General features: G+C 37.8%; 1 protein-coding gene across 30 annotated transcripts in view; it reads right to left on the bottom strand.

Annotated features, from left to right (window-relative positions):
• Positions 1-12,573, bottom strand: part of nfixb (nuclear factor I/Xb) — a 192,487-nt gene that overhangs the window by 30,563 nt on the left and 149,351 nt on the right. For 18 of the 30 annotated variants that reach the window (XM_079631820.1, XM_079631831.1, XM_079631835.1 and 15 more), the window contains 5 exons: positions 7,953-8,015; positions 5,568-5,642; positions 4,947-5,058; positions 2,686-2,813; positions 364-438 (listed from right to left, as the gene is read on the bottom strand). In XM_079631820.1, the coding sequence (XP_079487946.1) occupies positions 364-438; positions 2,686-2,813; positions 4,947-5,058; positions 5,568-5,642; positions 7,953-8,015 (453 nt within the window). Of the gene's footprint in view, positions 1-363; positions 439-2,685; positions 2,814-3,098; positions 3,135-4,946; positions 5,059-5,567; positions 5,643-7,952; positions 8,016-12,573 lie in introns of all 30 variants that reach the window. The other 12 variants (XM_079631822.1, XM_079631836.1, XM_079631837.1 and 9 more) reach the window with 1 other exon arrangement.

Consider the following 12,573-nt stretch of genomic DNA (forward strand, 5'->3'; position numbering starts at 1 on the left):
GTGCTAAGTAAATATCTGGAAAGACCCGCTGTTGTATGCAACACAATAGCCACGTTTGTAAGTGTTTATGTTATGTGAAAATCAGGATTTGGACTTCTGCTTCGGTCCACAGGGATCCTATATCAGGATCTAACACAAGCAATGGATGTACAGAGAGACTTCTGATGTACAAAACAAAATGAAAGCACATCCACAGGCCACAAAACACCCGCCACCTCAGATCACCAGGATGTTGAGAAAAACAGAGAATCAGAGCGAGGGTGTGTGATGCAGCAGAGGGTTTGAAAGAGAGAGAGAGGTAACAGACACATTTGAATACACTTGTCATCAATCATATATAATATGAGGGTAATGTGGTCTAACCATGGTAAGGAAACTGCACGCCATCGGATTCGTGTTTTATCTTCCTCTCCTGCATACTGGCCAAATGGTGTTGCACTGAAAAACCCAAACAAGGGAAAATAATAGAGTTAACAATGAATGAGAGAGGGAGAGATTGAGATCATATGGACAGATGGAGAGAATTTGGGACCGATGTTGAATCATCATAAATACATAAGCACTATACATAGCATATGCATGAGGTCAAAGACAGTATTGCACACTATCTCACAGAGTCAACCCATTCTAGGTGGGAACCCATCCCACAAACCGTCCAATCAGAAGCAGCTGAAATTTAAGGAGATCAAATGAGCATTGGCTGCATCACAGCTCACAGATCTGTGAACCTTTATTTTAGTGTAGATGGTTGAATCTGTTTCTGATGAATGTATGAAGTGTATATGGGGAGGCTTTCTCGGCTAATTCTGCCCAATACAAGAATGTGAACTGGAGTGCAGCCAATGCATTTTGAACATTAAATCTAACATGGCAGAGTTTTGAGTTTGTGGCGTGAGCACAGCAACATATGTGACTATTTATTGCTTTGATGTATTGAGGGAATGGTGCATGTTTTATGGTCTGGTGTGAGGATATAGGCAAAAGACCTGCATGTCACAACAGCACTGCTCAATCTAAAATGACAAGTTCAAATAATTTCATCCCCACATTCTGCTTATGCAACACAACAACAAAACTGCCTTTTCAAACTTACAAGAAATGATACCATGGTATCCACAGTTTCCACAAAAAAAGACTACAGTTACCGATTAGCCATCACTGAAAAAAAGAGTTCCCAAATCCCATGATATTTTGCCAGACACTGTGGTTACCATGGTAAATATTTCTAATAGATAGTCAATGCTTGAAAAACACAAAAAAAAATTGATGCAGAATTTTTTTATTTAAGGTCTTAATTAATAAAATGCAACATTATAAAGGTGAAACTTGGAAACAAAAATAACCAAAAAGTATGTTTTGATAGGGTAAAACGGTATCATTTATATGGTAAAATGTGACAAAATGTGACAAAATTAAATAATCTTTTTCATATTTGTTTTGAGTTAATTCACCTTTTAAATGTCATAACTATGACTAACAAGCTACACAAGAAATTAAGAACATTTCTAATCAAACTTATTATCTTATTTAGTGCTTACAGCCACCAATGTTTTAGTGTCAATAAGGAAATATTACATATACATTTTTTTTTAATAAGCCCTAATTCTGTGAGATCATTGCATGCACACATGAATGATCATTTAGAGGGTGCTTTTAAGACTTAATAAGCTGAGCACCAAACAAAACAGATTCATTAACAGAGAGAATGCTTCTATCAATCCAATTGCATGAATAGCAGCTTTTCCACCGTCAGGCCGAACGGTTCTAAGAACGATAAGAACCAGTTCCAGTTATACATTCACTTGAGCTTGGTTTGGCACGGCACGATTACAAACCGTGCTGGTAAATGAGTGAAGTGACGTCGCCACTCAGGATTGGTCACTCGTCTGTTGCCTGGCTGCCAGTTTCTCTTTAGCGGGCCAGAGCTCGATGTGTGAGTGAAATATGTAATCATCCTCCATAACGTGGTCACTATTTACATACAGTATCAAATTTCCTGTAAACTCTTGCAACACCTGATGTATTTGTATTACATTCAAAAGAGGTCCGTTATCAGCCTCAGAGTGGAAAATGAAACCATATCCGTACCAAGTGGGCCGGATCGGCACGAAATGGAGCGGTTAACCAATGAGAACCGTATAGCCTGACGGTGGAAAAGCGGCTAATGTTGCATTTGTGTCCCAATCTTATTTATTCTTGTGGTCTATAGAAGTATAGGAAGATTCTAGGCAGGCACAGAGAAAGAGAGAAGAGAGAGAGAGAGAGAGAGAGAGAGAGAGAGAGAGAGAGAGAGAGAGAGAGAGAGAGAGAGAGATTAATGGGTTGATGGATAAAAGGAAAAGTCTGGCCCCTCACACAGCCCTTGTGTCCACTTATTCAGTGAATGTACTGATCAAAAATGAGTCCAGTTGGATCCGATTGTAGATTGTAAAGCTTTGTCAGACTAGATGGCTTTTCATTTGACAAAAAAAAAAAAAAAAAGCCTTCGATGGACAATTGTCCAGCTCGTTCAATACTGAACGCCGGTCTCTCACAGCCTTGTCAACGTTCACATCAACATAATTTCGGTGTCTACGCGGACTGTGTAGACTTTCATTGGCGCAGCACCAAATATAAAGAAATGTATAGGTTTTTTCAGGAGGAGCGTGTGAAGAGCCAGAGGGCTTTTGGGTAAAGCGACTGTACCTGCATCAACATCATTGGGCCAGCCGCTGGGCTGGGACGCTCCCGGGGCAGGAGAACGTCCCGAATAGAAGACATCGTCCACCGGGCTCTCCATCTCACTGTCATCAATGGATTTACGCTTGTTGGAGCTGAAAGAGAAAATAAATATGTTAAATAAGCAAGCTTGCATGTTGTGTAATATCTGAAAATGCAATATCATTTGGATTAATTTTCATTTGCATTTCTCGTTTCTTGACTGGTTTTAAAAATGGGAATGTTTTAATTATAAATCATTTTACAATTGAAAAATATGTCAATTTAAACATTACAGCCCACGCCAAATCATCAGCAATGTAAGATCACTTAGCAGAATGAGACATTAGATGAGCAAAGACAGTGTAGAGTTAGACAGCAGAGATGGAAGTGTGGAGTACCTCCGCGGGAGACTGGCATACAACTCCATCTCAGTCCTGCAGCGTTTGAAACATGACGACAAGACAAGAGAGAGAGAGAGGGGACAGGAGAAGAGAGAGGTAAAGAGACAACAACCACAGCAATCGAGCAGACAAAGCTGAGAGCAGCAGAAAAAAGAGACAGAAATATATATATGGACAAAGAGGAAAGCAAGAACATGTGAGAGCTACCAACATGCACTAAAGCTACTGTACTAAACCAGAGACGGATCGACTGTGAAGCTGTTTTAAGGCATGCAAGAGTTTATTAGTATAGAGTCAGAAATGAACCAGGGCTTGAGGCAAAAATGGCAACAAAATGTTAAATGATAATTCCGGTATTTAACACCTTGAGTCTATATTGTAGTTTGTTTTGGATGAACAAGAGTGGTGGACAACATTTTTTTGACAATGGTTCCTCTCTCGAGTTTTTGACTATAATAGAATTGGCCATGGACCCATTTAACATTGGAGTCAATGGGCATGTCCGAAAATGTCATTAAAACAACCTTTAACATTAGTTTTCAAAACTGTGCAACTCACCGAGTGATTAGTGATGTTAGTTGATGTTCCAGAAACAAAAAGTGTTGCGAAATACAGTTTCTGTCGTGTTTTATTCGTCATTTTGTAAAATCCCATTGAATTCTGTTGAAGGACTGAGTGCTCGTTAATATAAATGCGCTACCGGAAACGGAAAGGGGGCTGTTTACATTTGGTCGATGTAGTCTTTTTGCTCGCTTCCGTTTCTCATAAGGCTAGCGAGCAGAGCAACTGTGCTCCGGGAGAGTAAGCGAAATAAACAAATAAAACCTTCATTAATTGTTACTTGTAATATGAAGTTGAACTCGACTGTGACCGTGAGTGTCCCGCGAGACATAAACATCAGTTATCGCCATCAAGTGGTCGGGAGTGTGCTAACGCTTCAGATTCAAATAGAGCGGAAGTTACACGGTTGTGAAGTGTCTGAAAAAATAGTTCCACTATAGCAAAATAAACGGATTGGAATCATATATTGCGACGATATATTGTTTATAATCATCAACAAACACCACTAACCACTCGGTGAGTTTAACAGTTTTGTAAACGAACATTATTGGCTGTTTTAATGACATTTTCGGACATGCCCATTGACTCCAATGTTAAATGGGTCCATCATCCATGGCAAATTCTATTATAGTAAAAAACTCGAGAGGAACCATTGTCAAAAAGATTTTGTCCACCACTCTTGTTCATCCAAAACAAACTACAATATAGACTCAAGGTGTTAAATACCGGAATTATCCTTTAAATTTTCCTCTATAATTCTGCAAAAAAATGTTATGCATAACATCTGATTTAATTCTTAAAACTCTATTCTAGCCCTCTAGTTCATTTTAATTATTTATATCCAAATGAATTAAAACTAACATTTTGTATGCATTTTATTAAATTAATCATATTTTACATGAATATGTGAAATGTTTTTCCCCTAAAAAATATTTAAACTGTTTTATTTAAAAAAAAACTTCAGGGAGCTACTGGTAATATTGTTGTAACAATTGTAGGGAGTCCATGGATTTTTTTTTTAAATATATATATATAAATTATTAAATAAATTACATTTTATAAAAATGTACAATTTACATTATTACCGTTTAATTTTGCTTTCTAAAGATTGATCAGAAATCATGACATTAATCAGAATTGTTTTTTAATTTTAAATAATTTAAATGCATTAAAAAAGTTAACTTTTAAATTTTAGCGGTCTCTTGCAAGAAACCTCCTTTTATTTGGCACCCCAAAATGTAAAACACCTGGCATAGGAAAATGTGTGTGTGTGTACGCGCGCACCTGGTGGATGGGGTGGACGTAATGGAGCGGCGACCCAGGTTGATGTTGTAGTATCCAGGACTGTCAAGGTCGGCCAGAGAGAAGTTGGGTCCGGATGCTGTGGCAACTGGTGCTGAATTATATGCAGACAGAGAGAAGTCAGATAAATCAATCCCATCATCCATCGCTGCTCTCGTGACATGCTTCTCCAGTGAAGCGAGTTTATAAAAACCTTGTCAGTGAAGATGCCATTGTTTTTTACAAAATATTTATATTTTCTTTTTAACTTTCTATTCCTCAAAGAATCATGAAAAAAAGTTCAGTTTTTCCATAAAAATATTAAGCAGCAAAACTGTTAACATTGATAATAATCAGAAATGTTTCTTGATCATGTGACAATGAAGACAGGAGTAATGATGCTGAAAATTCAGCTTTGATCACAGGAATAAATTACATTTTACTATAAAATAACACAGAACCTTACTTCAAAAAAAAAAAAAAGTGTACATTTTATTTAATTTTTAGCTTTTTGCTGTTTATTAGTATGTTACAGTTGAAAAAAATTGTGATTAAGTATTTACAATAATAAAAAATAAAATGTTGATATTTAAGAGTGACGGGGCGGCTGCTCATGTGACTTACTCTGTGACACACGGACCAGCTCCGCCACGTTCCACACGCCTGACGTCACGAAGCAGTCCTGGAAACTCAAGTGCCCTGAAGAGAGAAAGAGATAGAGAGACCAGAAATGAAAACACACTACAGCAACAAATCACACAGGGAAAAAAACCCATATTTACTCATCTGCACCTGTCAAACACACGCACACACAAAATAAACACGGCTCAATTGTCATAAAAAGGCCGGGAGCATATAATTACAGTCATCGGCTGGCACATGTTCTCCATCTCCAAGGAATAACAGGCAACCCTGTACTTATGGTTAAACTCCAACCCAGCGCTCCAATCTCAGCTAAAGCCTAATGAGGACACTAAAAATGCTTTATGTCACACTCTAAAGAGTGTGTTTAGCTGAAGTGTGTGTGTGTGAGACTGCATACAAATATACAAACGTATTTGCTTTTGCTGTGCATATGGGATTTCAATATGTACTTTTGTGTGTGTGGGCAAAACGGGTGAATGAGCCATGCTTCCACACCCATCTGTAGTGCTGGCTGAGGTCAGCGTGTGTGTGTGTGTGTGTGTGTGTGTGTGTGTGTGTGTGTGTGTGTGTGTGTGTGTGTGTGTGTGTGTGTGTGGGTTAACCGCAGCGAGGCCAGCGCATGAGCTCAGTGTCGCCTGCGCCACAGCCATGTGGTTCCCATCAGCCAATCACGGAGTGATTTATGAGCGTTTCACCATTCTCCGTCACAGCCGGCATAGCAACACTGTACTATAATAAACTCCGATGGAAATCGTTTCTGCGCACTCGCGGCGAGCGAAAGTCACGGTGTGCATGTGACTTTACTAACGTAAATAAACCGCTGTACAGCATCAATCGCCCCGTATCTGCACGTCTATGGAGAGCGGCTCACCCACAGATCCATCTGTTGACTGGCTGGAGTGGAATATGGCGGCTGACACGATGATTAGCGCAGGGATTTCATCATGCCGATTCAACCAGTGCTAACCACAGCTCGTCTTTTATCAGATTAATTAATCAGACAACATCAGATGAGTGTTTAGAAGATTCAAGCAGACTGCTTCTTGAACAATCAGGCCTTTTCAAAAAAAAATATACCGGTATATTTTGTGCAGAATTGTATGTTCAGCAAAGAAAGTACCCTCTAGAAGAACCATTTTTTAGGGTGAATGAATAAGGGGTTAATACGGCACTATCATAGGAGAACCATTCAGTGAACAGTCTGTAAAATAACAGTTTTTTTTAGTGTATAGAACATTTTAATAATCTATAATCTAAAGACCTACAAAGAACTATAAAATACGTTTTTTTTTTTTTATATCTGCATTATGGTTCCACGTATAACTTAATAGAACCACAAAAGTTCTTTCCATTGCAGAAAGAACCTTTGTGGTTCAATTAGGTTCTACATGGAACCATACTGTTTTTTTAAAGGATTAGCACATCTAAAATTAAAATTAAACCCAGCAGTATTTACTAACATTTTATGCAGTTTCAACCCTGTATAACTATCTTCTATGGAACACAAAGTTGAGCAAAAAGTTGAACTTTAGCAGAACGTTGACACTCATTTTATGGAAGTGGGCAATGAGACCCCTTCTACTTAACATCTCCTTTTGTGTTCCACAGAAGAAAGTCATGAGTTTGGAAAGACATAAGAACTCTTAAAACTAAAGGTCCTTTATTTCCATTATGGTTCCATGAAGAACCTTTCCATTGGAGAAAAGGTTCTTTGCAGGGGAAAAGTTTCTTTAGATTATTAAAATCACTACAAAAATGCACTGTGAAAAAAATGCACTGTCCTCAAACTCAAACTTGAGGACTTTGAGCATACTCAACTTATGTGAAATGTGTTGTATTTTTATCACCTCAATTAAAGCTAGTCTGCTATTTCAACCAACATAATATAGTAAGTTCAGCAAACTAATGGTTTTTACTCATGGATCCAAGTTCAATACACTTTTTAAGCAAAGCAGAACTTTCTTAATTTGTCTAACTTGCGTTTCACTTTGTTTAGCAAACTGACAAGTTTATATAGAGTTACTTCTATACAACAACAAAAAACTACAACAGGAGAAAAAACACCCAACTAATTCCGAATAACAAATATTTGCCATCTATAAAATAGATTTGTCTGACTAAATGGAATTTTCTTCAGAGTGGTTCTTTTAAAAATGTTTAACTTAACGGTTCTTGGGGGAACCAAGAACCCACTTTTTGGTTCTTCCAGGCACCTTTAAATTAAGTTATAACTAAATGCAGGCTTTAATTTCGGTGTCGTCTGGCATTAGAAAATCCTTTGGGAACCTTTAGGAGATGTAGATGTTAGACTGTGTGTGTGTGTGTGTGTGTGTGTGAGAGAGATTTTCGTCGTGCTTGACACACCATTGGGCGGAGGCTTGATGTCTGCTTCTCCTTGTTGGTTGGAGTTATCCGATTGTCCAGATTCTGCAAAGCCGACAGAAAGAGAGAGAGAGAGAGAGAGGGAGAGAGAGAGAGAGAGAGAGAGAGAGAGAGAAAGGAAGGAGGGAAAAAAAGAGAGCAGATTAAACATGGGACGTCTGGGTTCAGTCCAAAGGTGCCTGAATCAATTAGCAGATGTAGAACATTCGGAATATTCTCTGCCAGCACACATTCAATGTAGCGCTGAGGCGACGCAGCTGGAAATGAGACATGCAAAATGTGCTCCGGTTCTGGATCATTTACATGATATTCAGGAACATTTTGGACCTTTATATATGAAATCTGATGTTCTGTCTTGTTAGTTGGAATTTGACTTGTCATACACTGTCGTTCAAAAGTTTGTGGTTGGTGTGATTTCTGAAAGTCGTCTCTTATGCTCACCAAGGCTACATTTATTTGATCAAAAATACAGTAAAATCTGTAATATTGTGAAATATTATTACAATTCAAAATAACTGTTTTCTATGTTAATATATTGTACAATTTAATTTATTCCTATGATCAAAGCTGAATTTTCAGCATCATTACTCCAGTCTTCAGTGTCACATGATCCTTCAGAAATCATTCTGATATGATTATTTGATGCTCAATAAACATTTCCGAATTTTTGGAAACTGTAATGCATTTTTTCCCCCAGGATTCTTTGCTGAATAGAAAGTTAAAAAAGAACAGCATTTATTTGAAATATAAATCTTTTTTAACATTATAAATGTCTTTACTGACACTTTTGATCAATTTGATGTGTTCTATTTCTTTAAAAGAAAAAAAATCTTTCTGACATCTTTCAGTAGTGCAAGTCTGTCATATTACAATAACTATTTCTCATACTTTGGGTTGGTTAGTAAACAAACCTGTAAAAAGTACTAAACGCCTACACTAGACTTGAATAATACCTCAAATCACATGGCTTTTTAGAATCAAATTCTGCCTGGGTCAATAAATAAAGCTTATATTCTATAAATTTAACATAATAATATAAAAAATGAAGTCATAAAACCACAATACAGTCTTTCGAACATGAAACAAGATCTTTCGCCCGGCAACACAGACCCCAGGTGCGTTAAAAAAAAACACTTCAGGAATTGGTCAGCCGGGTCTAGTTGTTTTTTTGTCTTCTAGCGAGTAAAAACACAGCGACACACACTTTAGGCTTGTCCATTTTAGGCTTGAAGTTGCGCTGCTAATCTGAAATATAAATCTGCAAAATATACATCCGAGAGCAGCCTGGTGAAACCCAACTCTGCCGTATAGCTCATAAGATGTAGACAAAGGCTGGTGTGCAGCCATCGAGTTGTTTGGACAATGTCTCCGTAGGCTTTTTATCTTAGAAAGTATAGTGATCTTGGAGAGAGACCAGACCCCTGCGGCTGTTTGAGTTGGCCAAGACTCACCAACCCCTTTTTTCTATATGCACCGTGGTTTTGATACTATAGACCCTCAGAAGGATGTCACTTGGTTACTTTGGCCTTTCCATGTCTCTGCTGAGTATTGATAAATGTGTCACCTTTTCTGCCAATGATACTTATGTTATTTAAGTGTTTTTAGCATGTTTGCTAATTGCTAGCAGGGTTCTGGGTGCTCGCTTACTAGTTAAAGTCAAACCAGCCCACCCCTCTATAATATTCTGGTCTCAAAAATATGGCTTGAATCTGTTCAAAGTATGAGAAATAACAGTAGTGGTGTTTAGACTTAGCATGCACCACTAATTACGTGCATCAACAGAATGTGGTTTAAAAAAACAACACTATACATTTCGAAGGAAAAAACAAACGCGTCAGCCCCCTCTTTCCTTCTTTTCTCTCTCTCGCACCCCTCGTTCGCTTGCTGCTGTTGTTGTATGGAATCCTGGCAGCCATCTTAGCGCTTGGCAGCCATCTTAGCATTGGCGGTACCAGAGCATTCCAGCTAGCTTACAAAAGCACCCACACACAGACACACACTCCTCTCACAGAGAGAAAAACTCTCATCCAACACACTGTACGCTAAAAGGCTCGCAAATGAAGGTTATTTTCAGCTACTTGTGCTAAATGCTAATTGACGGGGAAAAATATCGCTTTTTGTTCGCAGATGCTGATACTGTGAGCCGATACCGTGAGCTGACACGTCAGTAATGGTGCTTTAGCCAACCCAAGCCCTTTGATTTACTCATCCAATCTCATTTTAAATGTTATACATTATAAAAATGCTTACAAAAACTACTTTAATGGTAGCATGATGTACAGTAGTTCAAGTCCCCGTCTTTCACCTGAGTCCCCCTAAAAAAAAAACGTAACTCCTAAAAATCTGTAAAAATAAAATAAAAATAAGTGTTTTGTATTACTGAGGCACTATTATAGTTATATATTATATTTATTCATATTTTGAATTTGTTTTTATTTTTAGAATTTTCCATAAAAAAAATAAAAAATAAAAAAAATAAAAAAAATAAAAATGCGAAATGTTGCCTTGCCGACTTAGTAGAAATAAAACATGCAAGTATTTTAATATTTACTTTAATTTAAGTACTATATAAGTGCTGCAATCTGGCAGCCATGTGCAGGCCGGTAATGATCAAATTTCACTGCATTCTAGATTGTAAATTGGATTCTAATCGGAATAATTGGCTGCGTCTAAAATCGCCCCATATATCATATAAATAGGGCACTATTTAAGGGGACAGACATTTGTAGTGGTGATCCCGAAAACATAGTAGACGTTATCGAGTGCACTCATTCTATCCCACAATAATGAGTGTACAACTGATGTACACTCAACGGCTAGAGAATACCCATAATGCACTGTTTGAAACAGTTTGAGGGTCGTGCCGAATTAATTCACAAATCTGACCAGAAGATGTCGCCTACATCATCCATTTTCCAAACTGCTGGTCCAATGTGTCTACAGCGTAATATGATAAAGGTATTAATTCCCTTTTACTTGATTATTAAATTTAATAATAGTTTCCATGACAGAGTTCAAGATAAATCGTTTCATTACTACTGGAGCTGCCAGTTTGCCAAGTTTCAAATGATGTAAGCGGCGCACACAGTCTCTGAATTCACTCGCTGGTTTTCATTCACTCTTTCAAATGGACTACATTAGTGGAGTAATGTAGGGAATAGTGAATGAGGGTATAGAGGGCAATTTTGAACAGAACTAAATACCAAAACAAAATAATGGCTACCAATGGATTGTGTGAATTCAGAACAGCTTTATTCCGTATTGATTGGCGCCCTCTGGTGGTGTGGAGGTATGAGCGCAGCTTAAGGAGACGTCTCGGATGACCTCCAATCCAATTACATGGCACATTAGTGAAGCTCACTATGCAGAACTGGACGCCAGTGAATGAGAGAGGCCGCGCTATTGGGCACAGACAAAGCGTGGATGAGCAGGGGGCCAGATCATCAAAACTCAAACACACAAAGGAGAGACTGTCCATTATTAGAGCACAGACTCCAGCCTATGGAGTCCAATCAACACTGTTATCAGCATGCAACCACACACACACACACAGACACACACACATGCTACTGCATCCAACGATGTTCATGCTAATCCTTATCTTCCCAGCACACACAGTCAAAGGACCCCTGAACACACCATGCCAAAGATACTGCGCGACACATACACACACAGTGGCAATGGGGTTTTAACATTACAAAAGTGTCTTTACAATGGTAAAGCACTTCTTCAGTAAGTTTAAAATTGAAAACAATTGTTTGACAGGGTATTTAAAACTATTACCATCCCTAAACAGCAAGTGTTGATCATTCACACACCCATTTCTTACAAGACAACGTCTAATTGATTAAATTAGCATGCACATATTTATAAATGAGCAAAGGCATATTTGTTATTATAATCACCATTTTGGTTTGTTCTGCCTTTTATAGAGGTTAACTAAATGGGTTTGACCTATAGGATCTTCTAAATGTTTTTGTAAAGGCATCACTTTATTTCTCAAAGTTTGTGTTAGTGAACTAAACAAGCCCCTAACCCTGAATATTCAACATTGACACATAACTCAACCTGTGCCATCTGTAATGTTACTTTAACCACGCAAGAATCACGCAAAACACCAAAGCATCTACGCTAAAAATCTACATGGCATCCTAACTAGCGCTTCCCAAATAAACACACTTGTTTATTGAATATTACTTCAAATACTAGCAAATTTATAAAGTACTACCACAAAAGGTTCAACAATTTGTTTCTTTATGAGGGTTTTACAGTTCAATTTAACTCCTAGCAACAACTCTACAGCATAAAAAACATGACATCAACTGGAAAGCAAAGTTGTTTTAGAGGCGGAGCCTCTGAACTGAAGTGATTACATTTCAATGAAAGATAACTAAAATATAAACTTATAACCTGATCCCAAACTTTTGAACACACAAAGTATGTGCACAAAAAGTCCATAAGTAAAATAAGAAAGTAAAAGGGTCAATTTTGATTTAACTTCAAGTGAAATTGGTCCAAATTTATCTTTACCCAAAGAGAAAACATTACTTCTCTCTCTCTTTCAGTGTGTGTTTTAGTTGGAGAGACATGTTAGATCCCCTGG

The sequence above is a fragment of the Phoxinus phoxinus genome (assembly GCF_949152265.1).
Source record: "Phoxinus phoxinus genome assembly, chromosome: 1".
Taxonomy (NCBI): domain Eukaryota; kingdom Metazoa; phylum Chordata; class Actinopteri; order Cypriniformes; family Leuciscidae; genus Phoxinus; species Phoxinus phoxinus.